The sequence below is a fragment of the Erithacus rubecula genome (assembly GCF_903797595.1).
Source record: "Erithacus rubecula genome assembly, chromosome: 3".
In the NCBI taxonomy this organism is placed as follows: Eukaryota; Metazoa; Chordata; class Aves; order Passeriformes; family Muscicapidae; genus Erithacus; species Erithacus rubecula.
The window spans coordinates 121,832,266-121,854,276 of record NC_136689.1 but is presented as its reverse complement, the minus strand read 5'-3'; the positions used below and the strand labels follow the sequence as shown (position 1 = coordinate 121,854,276).

Below are 22,011 nucleotides of genomic sequence, written 5' to 3'. Positions count from 1 at the left end.
ATGTTTAAATTTCTCAAACTATTAAAATGATAGCAGATTTAACATTTTTATCCATTTTACTATAGTTTAGTACTTAATATTGTGATTGGCTACTTCTGTTTGCTCTGCTGTGGAAGTTTGTGAAGGATGGCTGTGTTACAGAGCTTTAAATGCTGTTTTTCCATGAGAGAAATAATTTTTTTCCAGGAACTTAGAGTCTTAGAGTCACATTTTAAGAGAAGAAATTGCAAAACTGAATTAGTGCATAAATCAGAGAAAATATTTATTTACAGACATGTAAAAATTATGTTACAACATTTTAAAGAAAACTGTAATGAACCATCAATCTGCTCTAATGGTCAAACTTTGAATGTTTCAATTCTAAATTGTCATGGCACTAATTAAAAATCTGACTTCCAACAAGATTACAGTTATCTACATAGTTTAAGTACAGTGATTTTTCAGAACAAAAAATGGATCTACAGAGAAAACTAATAGGAATTGCAACAATATGTAATACAAGAGTTTACAAAAGTAAAAATATTTTTTCTTGATCCAAACTTTAAAGCTTTTTAGTAAATATTTTCCATTCATGCAGCTGCCCATGTTTGAAACAAATATCTGAAATACAGAGAGCATATAGATCTGTGTAGAAAATGAACTGGTTTGATTCAGGACTGTCTGTAAAGGATTTTATGACTGTTGACTGTCCAAACTGATTGACAAGATCATTTATGTCTCCTACTCTTCTGTATTGCAAGGGATGAACAATGTTGAAAAATCCCACAATTGACAAAACTTATGTCAAACAAGTAACAGGTGATGGCAAACAACACCGAGCATACTGCATACATGGACAGCAGAGAACTATTAAGCTCTGTCAAAGCTACCAGCATCCTCTGGATGGTTTTAAGCAAACATGCCATTGAGAAACCTTACTAGTAATAGACTGCACAGGGTAACAATCTTCTGACTTGCAAATGGAGTAGTGCCTCATGGTGTTATCAGAGGTGACTTCTGTGTTCAAAATATACTCAGGATTTAAACTGTGGTGTGAAACAGTGTCAACATTGTGAATGTGCAAATCGCTTTTGTGAGTTTATAAACCAAGGGTAATGATTGTAAAGGATGTGCAAAAATCTCAGAGTGCTTTCTGTTAATGTTAGCTCATTTGGAATGGAGGTGGTGAAGAGACAATATACCTAGATGTTTCTCATATCTAGTTTATTAACAACAATATCAGAACTGATCCCCTTGGATGATATTCTGAATCTCTTAAGTCAGCCAACAGTTTGTGTGATTTAAATGGGACAAATGCCCCTTGAGCTGCTGGGGTTTGGAGCTCTTTTTTTTAACTGTCAGCCAAAGACAGAAATCCCAAAATGGCAATTCTTTTTGCATTTTTACAGTTAAAAAGGTTCATAACCTCTATTAAGATAGTGGAGAAGTATTTCACCCTCTGATTTGACCTAACATTTCACTTACACAGGAGTAATACTTTTTTGCTGCACTTTTCTCAGAGTCAGCCTTGATAAAGTCTGAAGCTGCAATTCTTTATGCTGAGGTGTAACTACTTATACTGTCTTTCCTTGTTTAAGGAGCTAGGTACTACTCAGCACTTTTGTAAACCATGTAACTCCACACACAATAGACAAGCTAGATATAACATACACCAACGTAACTGAGAGTGCAATGTCACATAGCTGCCTAGTGAAAAAAAATCTCACTCAGTAATAGATATTTAAATTGAAGTGTATGCTTTTTTTCCAAATTTTTTGAAGAATATCATCCTTCTTTGATAAGCTGACCAGAGACCTTGAGCTCCCACCCACTTACACCCATGCTACTTGAGGTGAACCTGCCATCTCAGAAAGTGCTTTTAAAACATAAATTTAAAGTTAGATCTTTTAAAAAGTCTCTCTGGTACCTTTTGTTTTCTCTTGTTTTCAGCCTACAGAGAATGTTTGAAAGGGCAAGGCAAGAGTTCATCTTTGTAGTTGTGGATGATCTCAAGTTGCAAATACCCCAGTCACAGAGCTCAGTGGTCAGAGCTCAGTGCTGCAGACTGGCACACAGCTGGGTCTGTGCTCCATTTCACTGTGCAAGATACCTCCTAAATTAATGCCTCTCCCTCCTGGGAGGCTGTAGCTAATAAATAATTTATTTACCCTGCAATCACTTTAAAGACATGTCTCTTTCACATTAACATAAAGATGTAGATGAATAAATACATATTCCTTGTTCCACATCATCTGCAATGCTAAAGAGGTCTGACTTTGGGATGGTGATCAAGTTGGTACTTTTATAGGGGGAGAAGTCCTTGTGCCGATGTGCTTTGATACCTTTAATGTCTCAGTAACAAGAGAAATAATGCATCCATTCTGTTTGAAAGGAAATAGGATTTATTAAGGAATTCTGCACTGAGATTTCCCCTACAACATCTGTAATAATTAATTATTCCAACTTCAGAATTTTAGAAGGGCCTTAGGATTTTGTGGGTGGAAAGATTACTGCCAGAAAATAACCCAAAAAGTAATAAGTAGGCTAAGTCAGGCTGTCAGATATTGGCAGGCTATAAGTAATTTTCCTGGCTAGACAGGAGGCTGACTGACTTTCCATATGGTAGCAACAAACTGCCTTTAGAGATTTGCAAGAACAGCTGTAACAACTGTCTGATGAATGGCATCAGAGAGAGGGCTAATCTGAAGAAAGGGATTTACAGGAGGATGCAATTTACAGTTTATGAAGGATTGCTCTCTTATTTTGACATTTTCATGTCTTAGAAGCTATTTTGTTACCAAATGTAATTATTTCGAATGACAAATAAATTGAATAAAATAATGGGAAACACCAAAAAATATATTTAGTTGTGGCACTGATCAAAATGTTCTTGTTTGAATTCAGAGGAAAACGAAGCAGTGCAATGACTCTAAATATGACAAAACAGTAAAGTGTGCTAATCATAAAAATAGCTTTTAGAAATATACATTTGTATACAGTGTTTTCCACACCTGTTAAATACGTCCTTCATATTATTATGATACAGTACATTGGCCCTTAAGACATCAAAATTAAAAAAATAATACCAATAATTAGCAGAGAAAACCACATTTACAATCTAAACCATAAAAATCTGACAATTGTACAGCTTAGAACATGTAAGAAATGGATTTTCTAATATTTGAACAATAATGTCCGTTTTAATAAGTAAATTGAGTTTCATACAAATTGAATCGAAGGTGTTGTCAGCCAGTAAGAAACTGCAGTTCACAATTTTCTGTGGGGAAGTCAGAGTTTCTCTTCTCATCCTTCAGGGGGTTCACACATGACATCTCATCACTTGATCTGTAGAAACTGAGAAATGAAATGTTGGCTTTAGTATGAAAGCATAGAATTTCTTCCAGGAGAGCCTCCAAAAGAAACCAAGAGAGCTGGGGAGAAGAGCCAAGAGGACTATGACTTGACTTTTTCACAAATCAACTAAATATCAATGTCTCTGATGCTTTCCCACCTTAAACCATTGAAGGTTAAAAGAAGAATAGTATTCCTGCAACAGTGGACAATCAGGACTGTGCAACAGTCTTGAGTAGACACTATGGCCCAAAATAACAACAGCAAATCAAGCAAGAGCTGTTGAAGCTGAAGTATACCTCCCCTTGATAAACAACTGCTGAATAATTTCTATTTTAGCAATGGAAAATAATGTATCATGGCTTGTCGTTGGCAGCTTTGCAATGAAATGCTTTATTTGCATAATAGCATTCAATCTAAACAAATTGCATGTAGAATTCTTTCACACTATTTATATACCTTGCTGTTTCCATTGGCTGTGTGCTTTCAGCAATGCCTATAGTTACCAGGTTGATGGATTTTTCCCTCAATTGCTTCCCTTTTGCTGTTGTCTATTTTGCTATTGTTTTTGTGTACCTGCCATAGGATAAAATTGTATATCCTTAGATTACTTTTGTTGCTTTATCAGCCACACCATGAAAATGCAAAAAAAACCCCAAAACAAAACAAAACAAAAAAACCCCCAATGTTAGCCAACACTTTTGAGGCTCATTCTTCCAGCAGAGGCTGGAGGCAGGTTGCATCTAAATATCTGAGTCCTGCTATGTGACACATTAATGCTACCAGCTTCAAGTAGGCATTGAGTGATGCTGCAGGGGAACATAAGAAAAACCAGCTCCACCTACCCACAGAGAAACTGACAACACTTCCCTAATTGCATCTCCTTGGAAAACTGACAGTAGAAAATGTTAACAGACATAGATGGTTTCTTTTTTTAAAGAAACCAAAGTTTCAACCCAAGTTTTTTTTTTTTTTTTTTTTTAATTTTGACAAGAAAATACTTTCCGCCAATCTTTTCTTACTTTTCTCTTTTTTGAGGGTGAGGTGGAGTCTATAAGTGGAAAAGGAAACAGCTGCAAAACCTAGTGCACTTCTGATCAAAGGCTGAAAAATTTCCAGCTGTCCTTTTCAGCCAATTTCCACTTCTTTCAATGAAAAAAAAAGAAAACAAAAAGTTTATGTTAAAATTTCCATTTACTGAAAACCTGGTTTTCCAGAAACATCCAAATGGATGCAGGACTGGGCTCCTGACTTTTAAAAAAGTCAGGCATCAGATTTCCCCCTCATTGCAAAGAGAGCACCAGGTCTCTGGCTGTGGTCTCCACAAGTAACAAGGATTTGGGAGAAAAGCTCATGTGAGAGATCCCAGAACTTTCTTCTTTCAGTTAAATCATCCTGAAACTATTATTCTCTACTTGCACAGAGAAAAAAATCTTCATCTCTCCTCTTTTAGGTCTGATCCCTAGAGAGACTAGCTATAATAAAAAAGACCTTTAAATTCTCTCCTTAAGTCTGAGAGAAGCTTAATGGTTTTTAACTAGCTATTCATCTTGGAAGTAAAAAAAAAAATCCACTGTACATCCTATTAGCTTCAAAGAGACTTCCTCTTTTCTAGTCTTTTTTTCAACTATGCTTTGCTGTTCCATCATGCCATTATAAAAAGCAGTAATTATGAAAGCAGTAAGAGTCAGATTTTCAAGTTATTTATTGAAGCTTTTTTTCCCTTGCCATAATCCTTTCAAGCACTTACCTGTGACCAGCACTAAAGAGCTTCATTAGGTTACTGTTGTAAAACATAATGTTGCTAACTATCTGGACCCAAGTCATCAGTTCTGCTTTGCTGTTGATTAAAATATCAACAAAAATTTAGCAACCCCATCAGTCCAAAATATTCCTGTGTTCTTCCTTCACTACATGCACTTCTTACTTCCCTCTCATTACAAATAATGGTAAAGTCTGAGAGGGAGCATTAAAATCTGAAAGAGCCAAGCTTTTATTTTCCCTGGAATGACAGGAATCCAGGACTATGATTAATCTAGAGTAATTCAATGCTAATTTAATTCTATTTCTTTCTTTTGAATAGTGTGCAGTTTATCATCTGCCTTTATGGCAGTGCTGATGATATTAAAAAACCCTCATGATGACTAGTGGGTTTTTAAATTTTTTAAAATTTCTTTCCCCTTATATATAAAAACATCTCCTGACACAACAAGGATGAACTGAATTACATTTAAGCCAGCAATAAGGCTTTCATTTGATGTAGTTGTAACAGAAAACCACTTTAAAAAGTGTGATTTGAACATAATGCATTTTAGGAATTGAATAACTCAACTGAGCATATAGACTTGGCATCCCTAGACAATATCAAAGAAACTGTATATACTGTCCTAATTGCCATCATAATCTCTGAAAAAAGGATGGAGAGAGTTTATGGAATATTTAGTGGTTCATTTTCCACCTGAAATTATTTCTGCTGCTTTTTTTTTCTCTATCTGGATGGCTTTTTGAGCATGAGGTATTGGAAACACTCTTCTTAGGCTAACACTGCATTTCAGCCTTCTAAAAATGCTATTGCTACTGTTATTATAGTTCTAGTATAATCCTGCTGGCATTTTTGCCAAATTCAAATTCTACTACATTAAATTAGTTTTAACTATACACTATTATATTGTATATAACATTGGAAAACCAACATTAAATATTAAAAGACCTCCCTAATTGAAAGTGCAGTTCTACTTTGTGGACTCTACATAACAATTACAAATGATGGAGTAAATCTGATAAAAGCCAGTAATAATGCAGAGTTTTCCATCTTGTTTTTTAGAAGCTTACTTATTTTATAACTTACCTCCCCTCAAAGCCTAGCTAATTTATATCTTTACATCTCTAGATCTTTCAGAATGCTCTGCATGTAAAGGGCACTTTATTTTGGAAGAGTCTGGCCATCAGATCATCTGCCAGGGGACCACATCCTCTGTGCTCTGTGCTTTGTAGGCATCACAGAGTATGAATAGCTTGCCCTCTGTATTGCTCCTAAAAGCCTTTCATGAGAAGAAAAATCTGATATATGGTAGAGACCTGCAGGTACCATCCTTCTAGAGTGGGATTTGCCAGCCCTGTTTCCCAGGCCTACCACAGGACCTGGAAGCTGTAACTGTGACCCTTCTGTGGTAGGAGAGCTACTGACTTTTCTAAACTCATTTAGATGGGCCTTGTCTTCAGGAGATGGGTTTTGTTCTCTGCTATCAAGATCCAAACAGAGCTCAGCTTCTTTCCTGCTCTGAATTATTTTTTTTTCCTTACAGTTCTGAAAAAGGGAAAAGAACAGAGATATGTTCATTCATTCCAATAAATAACTAGTTTCCTTCTCACAGGGTTTATGGGGAAGAGCATTCTGGACTTTACCATGCTTTATCTTCCAGACCTAAATGTACAGGAATAAATCTTACTATAAGAGAGTGTATATGTTTTTGGGAGGGAGTATTAGGAATGTGGTATGACTAAATGACACAAAAGATGTACATGATCAACATCTTACCTTGTAGTTATTAAGAATATGTTAAAAGAGAAGTCCCACAGAATATAGTTATTACAGACTTCACCGTATGGTTTACCCCACAATTAGTTATAAGCAATAAGAGCATCCAAAGTATATGAAAGACTTTCATCTGACAAAATGTATCTGTTTTTAAAAAATCCTCTGCTCTGAATGGCTTTTATGATAGCATTAATCTTAGAAACTCAGAAAATGAAGCTAAAAAGAGAATGGATAGTTGATGGTTCACATATACATGTGAACTTGAAACCCAAAGCCTCGAGTGTCATTCCTCTTATTCTCCTGTCTCTTTTTTCTTGCCAGACAAACCCATTCTCAGGACAGGAATTCTCAGTTTAATAACTGTAGTGGAGGCATCTGAAGCCACTGCTGACCACTGCTGGGTGAAATTGCACATCTGTCTCTTGCAGGCTCCTCTTGGGTTGGAGACTCGATCCTTGACACCTTTCCAGGTTTCTGCTGGTGTCTGACTATGCTTTGACAGAAGGTTATGTGACTGCTATACATCACTTTCTGTGAAACAGCAGCAGGCCCCATTAAAAGGCAGCAGGTATATTGTCCTTTCACTCCCAGCACTGGCCTTCACATGTGTGCTGCCTCAAACTGCAATTGTACCACAACTGCTTTCCTTACATCTGATGCTCACTCCTAATACTGTTATCTGTACAACTAATCCAGGTCTACATGTGTTGCTCTTATGTCCTTGAGGATAGCATACTCTGTTTCACCTCTAATAATTTATTTTGATTATGCACTTTCTGGACAGCCAAAGAGAAGAAAAATGGAATCTTTCTGCAGAGTAGGCATTAAAAAAACCCCAAAAAAACAAAACAAAAACAACAAAATAGCCAAAACTTAGCTATTATTGATCTAGATATTTATGTAAAATGAGAAAAATCATAATGCAGTACAGAAAGTAAAAATGCAAATTGCCATTCTGTTTGTTTGCTATGTCTAACTCAAGATATAAAAGGATATTTCCTTTTCTCTTAAGTAGGCATTTACACTGAGTGCAAAACAATGTTATTTATATTTGTAAGGTACCATGGGGACATGCACTTTTGTTGGCTTTTACACAGCATTCTTCATCATCAGTGGAAAACCTCAAGGAGCAAGCAGAGCTTACCAAGGAACACTGAATTTGTCTTAGCTATCACATTGACTTCATAGCTGTGTTCATTTTAGGTACACCTTGCACTTTGTCCCTTGATTTAAAGCATCAAGTCTCTAATTCAGTAAGAGTCATATAGGTGGTTTAGTTTAATGCCCCCATATGAAATGTAAATTCTCAGTTCAGTAGGTGTGAGCAGGGGAATGTGAATGTGTATCACATTTTTACTGCTGTCAGTTGTAACCCTCATAAAACATGAAAAGCAAAATGTTGACACTAGTGGCACAGTTTTATAATGATCTAGTAATAAAATATTCACTGCATTTAACAAATAGAGGGATTGTTTGATAAATATTAATAAAGGATAATTAAAAGAACCAGTTGCACCTTCTTTAAACCTTTCTTCAAATGATGAAACCCAATCATTATGTTTTGAACTCTGCCAATCATACTTTAATTGCTAAAATCATTACAGAATCATTTCTCTGTTCTGTGAACAGCTTAATTGCTTTGAAGTGTTAGTATTTATGTGAGTACATGGGAGAATGATTGTTTTAGTCATCAGTGAAAACAAACTGCTATCCTCTTTGTATTAAAATGCTCTGTTTCACTTGTTTGTCCAATAAAAATCAGCAGGAAGAATAAGATAGCCCTATCAGATACTGATTTTTCCCCTAGACCATCACATCTTTTGTTTCTCGGAGTCCAGGCTGAATTGTGATAAATGCTCTTGGGTGTAGTGGTGGAGACAGGATCCAATATTTGAAGAGTGCTAGAGAGGACACACTGCAGTTGCAAGGATGGTCAGGTGTGAGTCTGAAGGAATCACTTTAGGAATAGAGTCACCAGGGTCATTTGAGTGGGGCCATGAAAGAAAGAAGTGGATCTGTCCACTTTAATTTAGTCTGTGTGTTTTTCTCCAGCTAGACTTCTGTTGCAGCACAGTCTTCCTCTGCAAGGTCCTGAAGTTGGAGGCACTGGGCATTCTGCAGAGTGTGGGGTGGGCCACGATCTCCAAGCAGATGTGGAACAGGTAGGATGGGGGGAGGTGGTGATTTTGCAGAACTCACTGCCCTGAAGACTTTACCAGAATGCACCCACATTGCTACCCCCTGGTGAAACTGTGCACCCACCATATTCCCTTTCCTATTCCCTCTTGGCTGACAAAGCCAATCCAAATGCAGTAAACCCTCCCTGGTGCTGTCACTGAGTTCCCTTGGCCCATACCAATGTGCCTTGAGAGACGCTCAACACCTTCTTGGCATCCAGTCCCAAATTAAGCAGAGAAAAAAATGTTCCACCTTCATTTATCCCTGCATAAGAGTGGATATTCATAGCAAATTCTCAGGGGTATGGCTCTCATTGGAGATCCCTAGGTGTTTTCTGCTTCTTGGGACAGTGCTTACTCCATGAGAAGCAAGTTCAACTGAGTCTTATCATGATTCACAGTAAGTACTGTACTTTATCATCCTGAATGCCACAGAAGGGATGCTTTTAAGTTACAGGATGGTGTAAAAAACCTGTAGACTAAAATTCCTACTGCATAAATCTCTGCTTAATGTGAGGTGTAGGAATTCTCTAGTGTGAGGTGGTGGTCCAATTAGTATTAATGCTCAAGGCAAGGGTGCAGATTTAAACACACAGTTTAATGCATAAAGGAAGTACTGAAACTCCTACCTTGAGGCCATTTAATATGTCTACATTTTAAGAAGTGTGGTTTTAAAATAAATGAAATAGGAGCTTACAAAAATTGCCTTGAAGTAATTATGCAGAAAGCACCTAATAAACATTCTCACCATTGCCAAATTAGAGTTTAGATAGGTATCAAAACCCAAGGTGTGCCCATTCCAGTCAAAATAATTGTAGGCAATGATGTATTGAGATGAGGAGTGTTCTGTCTAATCAGTCTGAGATTTTTCAGATACTTGGAGGCAGAGATTTTATTCAACTGAACAAGCAGGTGGAGTGACATTAAAAAAAAATAGAAAAGAAATGGGAAGAAGAGAGTTCTTGAAGAAAAGGTTGGAAGCATATAGCATGAGATAGAGACACTGGGAAAGCCCAGAGTAAACCACAGGAAGTAGGAGGGGAATGAGACACACAATGCAAAATGAATATTTAAATGGTGACAGTATAATGAATTAAGACAATCAACTGAATATACAGGATATAGAATTACTGCTTAAAACTGCCCTCTGTGAAAGTCTTGCTATGGGAATGTGATCCAGGTGGAAATGGTAATAAAAGATGGTCCTATTTAAAACAGTTTTTTATTTGTATTTTCCTGCCTCATACTTATTTGAATGCAAAGTGCACAGTAATGCCTAATATTTTGGTTTTATGAGGATTTCAAGAGACATTAATTTTAAACTAAAAGTTACGAAGCAAAATGTTGGACTTGGGGTGAAATTGTGGTCTGTAAATGGTGCAGAATCTGGTATTAGCTGAGAAAGGATTATTATAACCCTGCAACAACGAAGCAGAGAAGAATTTAGCCTTTTCATTCTTTATTTACTTGGTCTGGAAAACACTTTGCTCATTTTGAAAGACTACAGAACTGTAGTGTAATTTTAGAAATCAATAGCAACAACAATTTGGAAACTTCAGACACACAGCAGCATGACAAGCTGGCTGAGTTGGTATTTGATTAACTTCCAAATCTTCATTTTGGCAGACCGAGCTTGTTTTATTCTCACTGATTGCTTTTTTTTTTTTTTTTTTTTTTTTTTTTGAAATGGCAATTACAGTTCTATCACCTTCTAAATAACTTCCCTTTTCTGAGGTGTGTAAATGCCTATGTTCGGATAAATTCAATCTGCCTTTCATGTTTTGATATTAATCATGCAGAAAATCTTCTTAGTAACACATTTATATTTTCTAAAAAAATTGAGACCTTTTGGAATAATTGGGTCACTAGCTGTAGTGGCTCTGCAATTCATATTGAAAATAAATAATAACATCTACAATTTCTGCCTTTTAGTATGGAAAAACAACAATCTTTTGGCTTTTCAATGTTTGCACCTCTTTACTTGAGTGAAGAATTTCAGCAGAAAAATGTTTCCTCTGAGGGTTTTCCATTCAGCATTTTTGTTGCTCAAGGTTACTGATAAAGCCTGTGAAATGAGTGTTTTCTAGGGCAACTAAAGCTATTTATTTTCAAAGACTGACACACCAGGAAAAATGTGTGATGCATGACAATTTCTCAATTTCAGTTAAATCATAGAATTTGATGATTAAGCCTATAGACTCAAATCCATAGCACAGATGCAATGACTGTCCTGAGTTTTTCCAGAGGATTTCTGTGTCCCAGTGAATGCCTAGACAACACCAGTGTTCCCTTTCCCATCCACTGCTTTCCCAACACACCTCATACTGCTGCTTTGTATCCATACTAGGTTACTGCTCCAATGTTTATTCCCCCATACACTGATGGGGAATTAACATTAACATTGTTGGTTGCAAATGATGGGTGAACAAAATCCTGTGCAGCACCTTCAACAAGTCACCCAAATTCCACTGGAGTCAGCCAAAGCACAGGGAAGTAAAATTACATTGGCAAAAATATTCATGGGTGGAAACTGAAATCAGTCTTATTTAAAGTGTTGAGTTACTTCAATTAATTTCCAATGTTTGTTTTTCAGCCCTAAGGTAAAGCAAAAAAGCTTGTGATATTTTTTAGAAGTCATCATCATCCTCACCTGAAAAGGGATCCAGGTTTGCTTCTAAGGGGTAGGTGTTTGGCTGTCCTTGTTTCTGCACTTCACTCAGAGGTTGACTATCTGCTTATAAATTTTGGGCCAGCAAAATCTGTGGAGCTAATGCTGATCTACTTGGACAAAATAAAACTAATGAGGCTATTAATACTGAATATTAAGCTCAACTATGTTATATCAGAGAAGAATTAATCTCATTTAGGCAAGTATTTTGTTTACATGCCTAAGAGAAGTTTTGACCTGATCTGACAGCATTGTTTACTTCTGATTAAATTCACTAATTGGTGTGTGGTTTTGTTTTGTTTTTAAATTGGAGGCAAAGCAGCTGTTTTTGGTAGAACCTGAACCATTAAAATTAAATATTTGCTGTCTCAAAATTATCAAGCACCATGACTATCTTGTTAAATGATGACTGAGACTTCAGGCAGGTTAAGACAGCTGGCAGGGTCAACTAAAAAAGCAAAACAGATTCATTGAAGAATATGTTGCCTATAGTTCCACAGACATTTTTCTTTACTGGAAAGCATATAATTTTTTAGAAGTTTAGATAAGTGGGAATGCTCCTTTCTTACATGCCAAAGAAAGACATCTGTTGTTCTGAATTCAGAAAGAGGTGCTAATTTTACCTGCACATTCAATCTTCTGAGGCCCATTGCCTACCACATGGGCTCAGTGTCAAAGCTGAGAACAGGACCCAAAATTCCTCATCCCACTTTGCTTAAAAATGAGATAAACAGAAGAGTAAACCCATTATTTTCAAGCTATTTTTTATCAAATCTATATGATTTCAATGTCTGTGAATTAAGTATATTATTTGCATTACAATGTTTTAAAAGTTTTATGACTTCAAGTTTAGATGATTTTTTAACTGAGAACTAAAGATTATAGAGAGTAGATTTAGAGGAGCAAATCTGAATTCAATAAAAATAGTTTGGTTATTTGTTTTACAAAAGTCCAATTACAGGCAGGAAAATCTAGTAGAAAAAGACACAAAATGCATTATAACATTGCCTGCATTTTCTGCAGGTTCCCATGTGATCCCATGTGTAAGGGATAGGATTTAAATAACAATTAGAAAAACATTCAAGTCATTCATAAATCAGTAACCTGGTTAAAATGCTGAACATCACTTAGGAAATATTCCTCTGATAAATTGACTGACAGGAAAAATGGGGAGGAGGGGCTGGTGGCAAGGTCCTTCTAATGACTCATGTAACAGTGGGTGAACAGCAAGCAGGTCTACTGTGCTACTGCATGTATTAAATATAACAAAAGGGCATGTCAGGAAGTTTCTTACAATTTTTGATTTCATGGCATGCTTTTATTACTTTCTCCATTTTTTCAGTCACAGGTTATTAGATTTACTGCAGCTGTAGAAGGTATAAGGAATTAGTATCTGTCGGGAATGGTGCCCCTAATGACTTTCTTAGGTTGCTCAAGTACAAACATCTTGCACTGATATTTATCAAGTGAACACAATCTTTTACCTATCCATTTGTCTTAGGAATGAAGAACATCATGTTTCCCTGACACTGAATGCAAGATTTCAATGAATGGTAAGTGCAATAGAAAAGACAACATTGCTTCAGCCATTGCCATTAATAAGAACTTTTGGCCTTTATTTTCTAAGCAGTATCCTGTACAAGTGCACTCAAAAAGCTGCAAATTGTCAGAATAGCTACTGATCTTTTTTGACAAGCTTAATCAGCCTAATTTGGCTGATAATAGAAGAGTCAGTCTTACCTGCCCTGATGCTATGCACTGAAAAAACATGCATGTAAATGGACAATGAAAAATCTAGTTTAATTACAATAATAAATTGAATATTATCAATACTATCACACAGTCACATTAATCTTGCTATTTGAAATATGCAAAACTAGGTTTAAACTAGATGAAATTCATCAGACAAATTTTAGCCCTTTTTCTGTAGATTTTGTTTTACTTTCTGCTGAGTATTTTCATTGCTGAATTCCATACAAAATAATTAAAGCAAGGAAAGTTTCAAAGTTTCATACAGATTTGCTATTAAATTAATTTCCCTTTAGCTACTTATAGGAGGGCTGTGATGCATACAATCAACCCTTAACCAAACTAATGGTAATTTGGTTCAGACTCAGAAGGAGGCAAAGGCCTGAGCCATAGCCCAGACAGCCAAAAACTCCTCTAGCTGCCCACAAAGGCAAAGAGTGGCACTGGGAGCATTGATGCGAGTGATGTTGAAACTCCTTTCATGGAATTAACACATGAACAGCAGGTAGCCTTTCAAAGCCTCGTTTATCAAGGAACAAAGAAAGTTGAGGGTACAAGGAATCTCGTGCAGACCTTTCCCACTGCATGTAATTTGGCTGCAATTCAGCCACTTTATTCCACAAATCTGACAGCCTAAGTGGGCCTTCTTTGACTAGCAGCATGGTGCTGGTCTCCTCTTGAACTGGGATGCCTCTTGAGATTACTTCTTGAAGCAGAGAGACCATTTACCAATGGCAGATGTTTGGGGAGTGACTGATTCTATTCAAAACCTTTTAGTATGGTAACTCTGATTTGTGCCTTGGTGGTTTTGAATCATTCAAATGATTGTGCCATACAGTACTACTGTGAACCTTGCCACTGAACATTGGCTAAGTTACTCTTCTACAACATCAAATTAAAACCACTTTTGCTAATACCTTTGGTAGTGTACCTGTCAGCAATCTAAAGTGGAAAGTGTTTTTGATGAGCTTTGGCCACAGCACTATTTGGTTCCATTGATTTAAATGGTAATTGCATCAATTCCTACAAGAAATATAGCTATTATTATATCATTATGGTTTTACTTTTGCATAATGAAAATCAGTGCAGCAAGAGGATTATCCTGAGTTTTGTGTCTGTGACAGTTTCTGGTAATAACATTTAAAATATTATTCTTTATCAGATGTTGGAAACAAATTTGATAGGCTGAAAACATGCAGTGTGGAGGTAGAGAAAAGGATAAGAGTAAGAAATCAAATACCCTTGAGAGGTAGATACAACTGAAATATATGTAATAGAAAGGGAACTATAATTGTTGTTGAAATAACTACTGTAAATCTACATTGTAACCAGAACTGGGCCTTTTATAGTCTCTGTATCTTTGGTTCTAAAATAATTTAATAAAAATGCCTCTTAAGACATCTCATTAAAGCTGACTCATTATTGTGGAACTCCCATCTAATAATGCTTGTCTGACTTCATTACTTTTAGCACAGCTACACCAGCATAAAAACAATGCTGTGATTGTGAATATATCCTTCAAATTCCAGCCAAGCACTAACCAGTGTCTGATCTGAGTTATGACACCATAAATCTACTGTATTTGCATCAATACTCTACCAGAAAACAGTTTGCTGCACTGAATGCTCAACTACTGAATCATTGTCGTGCCATTATTATTATTATGGTTATTTACTATGAAAGGCTGACAGTTTCACAGGAACTATTATTCCTCGGCAATGTAATACAGATATGAGTGCTTGTGCATAATTCATTGCAGATAATTTTTTGTAGGTATTTTATTAACCATTGGCTAAAAGTTTTTTGTAGTTTTTGAGTTATATTTTCCCAAAGCTATAATACTTCAGGCTTTCAGTGAAGTAACTTGTAGCTACCTGTTTTATTTACAAGGGGATTGCAGTTACTTGATCAGTACTTCCTCAGTGATGAATTAACACCCTTTGAAACAAGTTCAGAGAAGATATATGAAATGTTCTGGGTCTGCACTGGGTTATCCATGTGCTAAATCAGGAGAATTAGGGAACCATTAGGCATGCTAATTCAGAAATGTTCTTCCTTCAATCTTTCAGCCAGGTTGAACAGTATTAATGGTATTTCTAGTAAGAAGGGACTTGTTATAGAGGGACTGAGGATAAGCTGCTTCTCAGATATCATAATGTTTTGTACTGTGTTGCAAAGGCCACTTTTCTGTTCTGCTCTGTGCAGCCACAGGAGTAAGAAAAGGTTATTTGTTTTCCTTTCCATTACTTACAATTTCAAACCATGGCAGACACACAAAACCTGCTTGATATCACTGGAGATTTGTGTTTGTGTAATTTGTGACCTGTTTGTGATTTGTGTGTGAACTTAATTTAGTAAAAATGAAGACCTTTCTTCCTGTCAGCCCGTTTTCCATAAATGAGATGAGTGTTACAACGGTGTGCTGTCTTTGTCACAACACTGTTGATGGACAGTTTGAATTAAAAGAAATTCACAAGGAAGGAACACAGAAATTTTAAGTTCACTGCTACTAGAAACTGTTCAATGTTAGGAGTGGAATAAAGCTTGAATTATGGATCTAGTAAAATCTGGGATAACCAACCACTTGGTTTTTTACCTAAAAGGAGCAAAGGAAATAGACCTGAAGTTTTCAACCCCTCTCACTACCTCTGATGGTTAAGGGATTCAGTTAAGTGACATGAACTGTAAAGTAAGCTCAGGAGCTACATAATAAACCAGTGACTATTTTATATATATATAAAACTACAAAATATTCATGTCCTTGTGCAAGGGGGAATGGGAAGCTTGTGGATGAAAGTTTATGGCACACTTTACTGAGCAAGTTGAAGTCAACTCTTTAACATATTCATACATAGATGGATCATGTTTCTCAGATCACCTTTTTGAGAACTCTTCAGTGTAAAAATGCAGCAAAATTCTTTGGGAATTTTTCTAAGGCTATCCTTTAACCCAGAGTGTCTGAAACACTGGAGACATTTACTGAGAGACATTTTGGGCAAATAGAACAAAAGAGACTTTCTCAAGAGGTGATGTTTGATGACTACAGCAGGTGTTTCAAATACATCATTTCTTGAATTGGAGCTCAGATGGGCAATCAAATTATTGCTGCATAAATGTTTTTCACACTTTAGCTGAGCCATAATAACTGTTTGTGGGCATGTCTTTAGTCATAGAAAATTACAATGCAAGGTTGAACAGCATTCTGGTCTAGATGGTGGCTGAAGAAGGTGTGCAGCTGTTGAGTATGATGTTTTGTGTGTGCAGCCAGGCAGACAACTGAAGAGGCTGAAGTGTTCTTAAATCCATGCCTGACTCAGACTGTGTCTTTCTTTACAGTTGATCTAGGCTGAAAGCAGGCATGAGGACAGCTGCCATCACTCAGTTAATGTGCAGTAATCTGTTCCTTCAAATAGACAGTGTGTGAATTTAGAGAACTGATCTACCACCCTAAGCCACAGCATACATCCTGTGTAGTCACTTAGTTGGCAAGTTAGAACTAGAAATAAAGAAAGAAATATATTTTTGAGTCCTCTGCTGCAAAGATGGAGACCCACATATATGGATTCAGAGGCTCCATTCTGGCAGTGCCTGGACTCTGGAAGTGGGTATGACCTTATTGAACACCTCTCTTTATTGACAGCCTGAAATTTTGTTCAGCAAACCTGTAGCAGGTTTCTGAAATGACCTGGCAGAAGATTTGTAGATAAATCTGATTCCCTAAAGGTTAAGATATAAATTTAAGTAATTGTCCTCTTTTCCTCTATTAATATTTTTCATACTAGTGGACTCACAATTAAATTTTCCTGCTGAAATAACTTCAGGGCATTAGCTTTGCCTGTTGAAATATCTTTCTATTTCCTGTGCTGGTCTTAATGGTGAAAGAAAATATTTTCTTAATCATTGCCTTAAATTCCTTTAGCTCTATATTTGGAAACCATTACAGATTTCATTTTTAGAAAGCCTTTTGGAGATTTTTTTTAAATTCCAAGTCCAAATAATAACATTTTTCTCATGTGGAAAGTTTTTGTAACTGTTGCCATATTTAACAACTTTAATTCTTAACCTTTTTTTTTCTCAAAAGATTTGCAACTGGCTCCATTCCAAAATTACATATTTGCTCTTAGTCAACTTTTTTTTTCTCCTAAATAACTTACCTTTATAAAACAGAATAACAACATCTGCTAGGACATGCTTTACAACAAGGTTATATATCTACTTTCCTTTTCAAAAGATAGAGGGCAATTTCAGATAAGACATAGAATAGGTGGAAGCAGACTGAATTCCCAAGTATTTCTACAGGAGTATTCACTATGCATTTGGCAGCATTGTTACTGTCTGTCCCTTTACATTCCTATCAATGATTGGAGTAGAAACTAAAGTTTATAGGAATTGGAGAATGTATCTATATAAATATATGTCAGGATAAAACCATCTAAATTACAATATGCATCAAAACCTGCCATCTTCATATCATAAGTACAGGCCAATACTTCTGACTGTGTGAGTAAAACTATAAAGGAAAGATACATAATTCAATTTATAATTGCCTTGCTGTGGAGAACACCCATACCCTGAGATTTATTTGAAGCAATCCTTTGCTGAGCAATCCTTTATCCTATCCATCACAGGTTTGCATTCACTAATCTCCCTAGGCTTTGCAAAAGGAAGAAAGTATTATCACATCATGGCAGGCAGGAGAGCTAAGGTGAAGTAGCCTCTTCCAAAACTTAATGGAAATGGCAAGGGAGGATGAAAAGGACAGGGATTTTACATCACTGACAATCCTAGTGGTGAGCTTTAAAGACTCTTTTTTTTTATTGCCAACTTCTCAGCTAGAGGGTGCCAGCCTCTGGGAAGGGGGAAGGCAGGAGGCTGACTGGCTCCACTGCCCTGGCATTGCACTAGGCTGCACCTGACTGAGATGCTGCACAGAAGTCCTCTTCCTTGGTTTTCCTTGCTACTATCCTGTTGGGACGGGGGGATGCCACTCATGCCAGGATGCAATGCAGAGGACACCACTCTCCACATGCAGTAAGCCAGCTCCTCTCAACACTCATGCACTTAGTGATGACATGCAGAGAAACTGGAACTGGTTCCCCATGTCTTAGATGTGTGTGTCAAACCTCTGAGCTGTCTTTGGAGCTGTGTCTGCAATGCACTGCACTTCAACTAATTCCATAACATGAGTCTTGGAAAGGCTTTTAACTTGGAAGCAGTGGTGTGCAAATGTGGCTGTGCCAATTACAGACTTTCACTGCTAATGAATTCTTCCTGTGCTGCTTGCTTCATAGAGCCTTTCCTGCTGAGGCTTTTGATAGATGGAAAAGTTCTTCTACTTTTTGTGTTATATAGTGCGGATATATGTTAACTATGTCAAATCCACAGGATGAATCGACAGCATTGAGCAGAGTCTAATGCACTGTATGTTAACACCCCCACTTATTTGTCTGTAATGGAGAGTCTGGTGCCTAATTAGTGCAAAATCCACCATTCTTCTTAAACTGTTGCCACCTCTACTGCTAGAATCACTTCAGCTGATCAACTTTCAGATATTAGCCGTGGTAGGAAATTATATTTACAAGTATTTATTAATTACAAAATGCCACCTCCCTACAAATTCTGAATGACAGCTTCATACTTCATATCTGAAGAGGAGAATCTGTCTCTTTAAGAACAGATAATGTCATCTGTTCTACATTGCATGTGAAAAGATGAGGGAATTCAGTTTTTAGTGGCTTCTTCTGGGAATAATATTATTCAGGATATAGAAATTCAATATAGATAAAGAAATTCAAGATAGTCTTGGGCTGGCTAACTGGACACAAACCTGAAAATTACAAGTAAATTTAAATTGCATTTGCAGTAAGCAGTAGAAACTGCTGGTTATTCACATGCTCTGTTGCTCCTGACCTGCTGTTGATTTCCTGGGCCCCTTGCTGACTGATTTCTGCTGCTTCACTAAGAGATTTTTACTGTACACATATGATTAAATATTTTTCAAATGCAAGCAATGACAATGAGCAACAAAAGTTCTTTCAGCTCAAAGCAGAACAAGAAAACCAGGAAGAGAGAGAGTATAATAGAGGCTAAGCCACTGTGACTGTTCCATTCTAATTAGGAATGCACAGAAAGATATAAATCTGACTTTCCAAATATTTTTAATGTTGTTCTAGAAGAGCAACACTAGGAGTTTAGCACCATGATGGGTATTTCATGAAAGGTGCAGCCTCAGGCTGAAAACCCAAACGTTTCTTAGCCAAGCATTTCTTGAGAAATTCTTCATCAAAAAATTCTGCATCAGCCAATATGAGCCTGCAGAGTATATACATGGAAGATAGAGACTTGGGACTGTGGAAAGCACATTTTTAATAATGAAAATGTTCACCATTTTAGAATTTTATTTAATTTTGAAAAGCAGCAGTTAAAAAAGGAAAAGAAAAAAATAGCCCACTACATTTTTACATATATAAAATAATAAATGTAACCAATTTAAACTACATTTTATTTCCTTTCTAATATCGCCAAATGTAGTAAAAATTATTTTTCTTGTTTCTCCTCAGAGGTTCCTATGCTTAATTGATATTACAGTGTATGAGGAGTATAGGTCTAGGCACTAGTTACAGAACACCACAGTGCTAATTTTGTTAATCCAGACTGTTGGTTCTCTGTGGTTACTTGTAGGAACCATATAGACAGACATGTCATGATTATTCCTTACCAGCTCATTGCTGCCATCCTCATCAAAATCCTCCTCTATCCCATCAGTCATATCTTCTCCATCCCCATCTGCATCTGGCCCTCCTTCAATTGGCTCTTCCGTAGAGTTATCTGCATTCTCTGATATGCATTCCTCTTGAATCAAATCAGCATTATCTTCCATTTGTTTCTTTTGGGCTTCTGTAAGGAAAACATACCCTATAGAGATTCAGTAACCTTTCCTATTGGTGGCAAAGGAAAGTGCTCTGCAGAAGAAACCTAAGCTTCCATCTCCCGATGTGCTAGCTTTGTAAAATTCTGTGTGATAATGTCTACCAGGCAAATATGGCTGAAAACTTTCCTTTCAAGAATTAGAGCATAAATAAATCACAATATCAATATGGTCATCTACCCCATTTATGCCATGCAGTGGATGAAGGCTTGATTTACCAATAGATCCAGCTTTTTAATTTTCTGTACTTTTGCCTTGGAAACCAATGGCATAGTCACCAGTTATTTATTCATGTGCAGCCAGTAAGAAGTACATAAATATCTATGCTCTGTGAACCAGAAGGTTGTTAATTGCCAATAAATGAGCAAGAATTTGTGTGAATTTACAGTGAATATATCTTAATGGCAATACAGGTAATCAACAAACCCTTTTAGACAGGTAAACATGATTTTATGGAGTAAAGTATCTGTTACTCCTCATTGGTATAATGTGCTGAAGTAACTGGATAATGCCCACCTCCAATGAACCAAATATTGGCTTCCTATATTTTCTGCAAAGTGGAGAAAAGAAAGATCATTTCCATGGAGGCCTGAAGAATCTGTTCTGGTTGACTGTTCTGGTTCATGTGTTTGAAAAAAGACTGGATGTGGCACTTGGTGCCATAGTTTAGTTGAGGTGTTAGGGCACAGGTTGGATTCGATGATCTTGAAGGTCTCTTCCAACCTTGTGATACTGTGATTCTGTGACTTCATGAGAGTAGCTCATTGTTGTGACTAAGTATTATGAAACTCTTGGATATGCTGAGGAACTTCACCTAAACAGCAGAAATCCAGAGGAAGATTGATGGAAGAGTGATAGAGACAGACTGGCTAGAAGAATGTTTGAAGAATGTAGAAGAAATAATCAGTCTTGTCCCTGTGCATATCAGGAACTTATATGAAAAACTTTAGGTACTCAAAATGAATCAGGCCAGAAAATTGTTTGCATACAGCTAGAAAAACAATATCATTCTGAGGGTGATCAATGACAGAATTTCTAGAACAAAATATTTCTTCCTTTGTCAGAGTGCCTGCTCTGTAACACTAGTAATTCTTTACCTATCTTGTTGGCCAACCAATGAATCAAGTATTGCCTTGAAGCTCTATATTTTTGAAGCTCTTTGAGCATATTTTTTTTTACCATAAATTATTATCAGCTAAACATGCTATTCAAATCAGGTTGCATTTTTCTGTTCCATAGTCTTAAACCAAGACATTTGTTTTACCTTTTGACTTTGAACGTTTATTTTGCCATTTACATTCATCTCTTTAGTCTTCATCAGTCTTTAGTCCCTCATTTTCAACATTGCTTACTGAAGAAACAGAAAAATTAAGCTTTCCTCCCTCAGTCACCTAATGCCCTCAGAACGATTCTTAGATTTAAAGAATAACAGGAATCTTAGAAAGCTGCTTCAACAGTACTGTAGTCACATGTATGAGCAGAAGATTCAGCCCATGGAGCCTTATCTTGGTAAGGTGCTCCACACAATGCCATGCTAATTATAAGTGATTGTGTTACTTGCCTTATGCACAAGGAAATAAGGATTGAATCATCCATGCCTTCTATGTCTGGCTCTACCATT

At 36.6% G+C, this 22,011-nt stretch overlaps 1 protein-coding gene across 9 annotated transcripts in view; it reads right to left on the bottom strand.

The window, feature by feature from the left end:
• Window positions 1-238: 238 nt before the first annotated feature.
• The window catches only part of RALYL (RALY RNA binding protein like), a 365,270-nt gene continuing 343,497 nt past the window's right edge, over window positions 239-22,011 (bottom strand). For 3 of the 9 annotated variants that reach the window (XM_079300393.1, XM_079300394.1, XM_079300398.1), the window contains 2 exons: window positions 20,181-20,359; window positions 239-3,333 (listed from right to left, as the gene is read on the bottom strand). In XM_079300393.1, the coding sequence (XP_079156519.1) occupies window positions 3,316-3,333; window positions 20,181-20,359 (197 nt within the window). In that variant the 3' untranslated portion in view covers window positions 239-3,315. The remainder of the gene's footprint in view (window positions 3,334-20,180; window positions 20,360-22,011) is intronic. The other 6 variants (XM_079300397.1, XM_079300396.1, XM_079300399.1 and 3 more) reach the window with 3 other exon arrangements.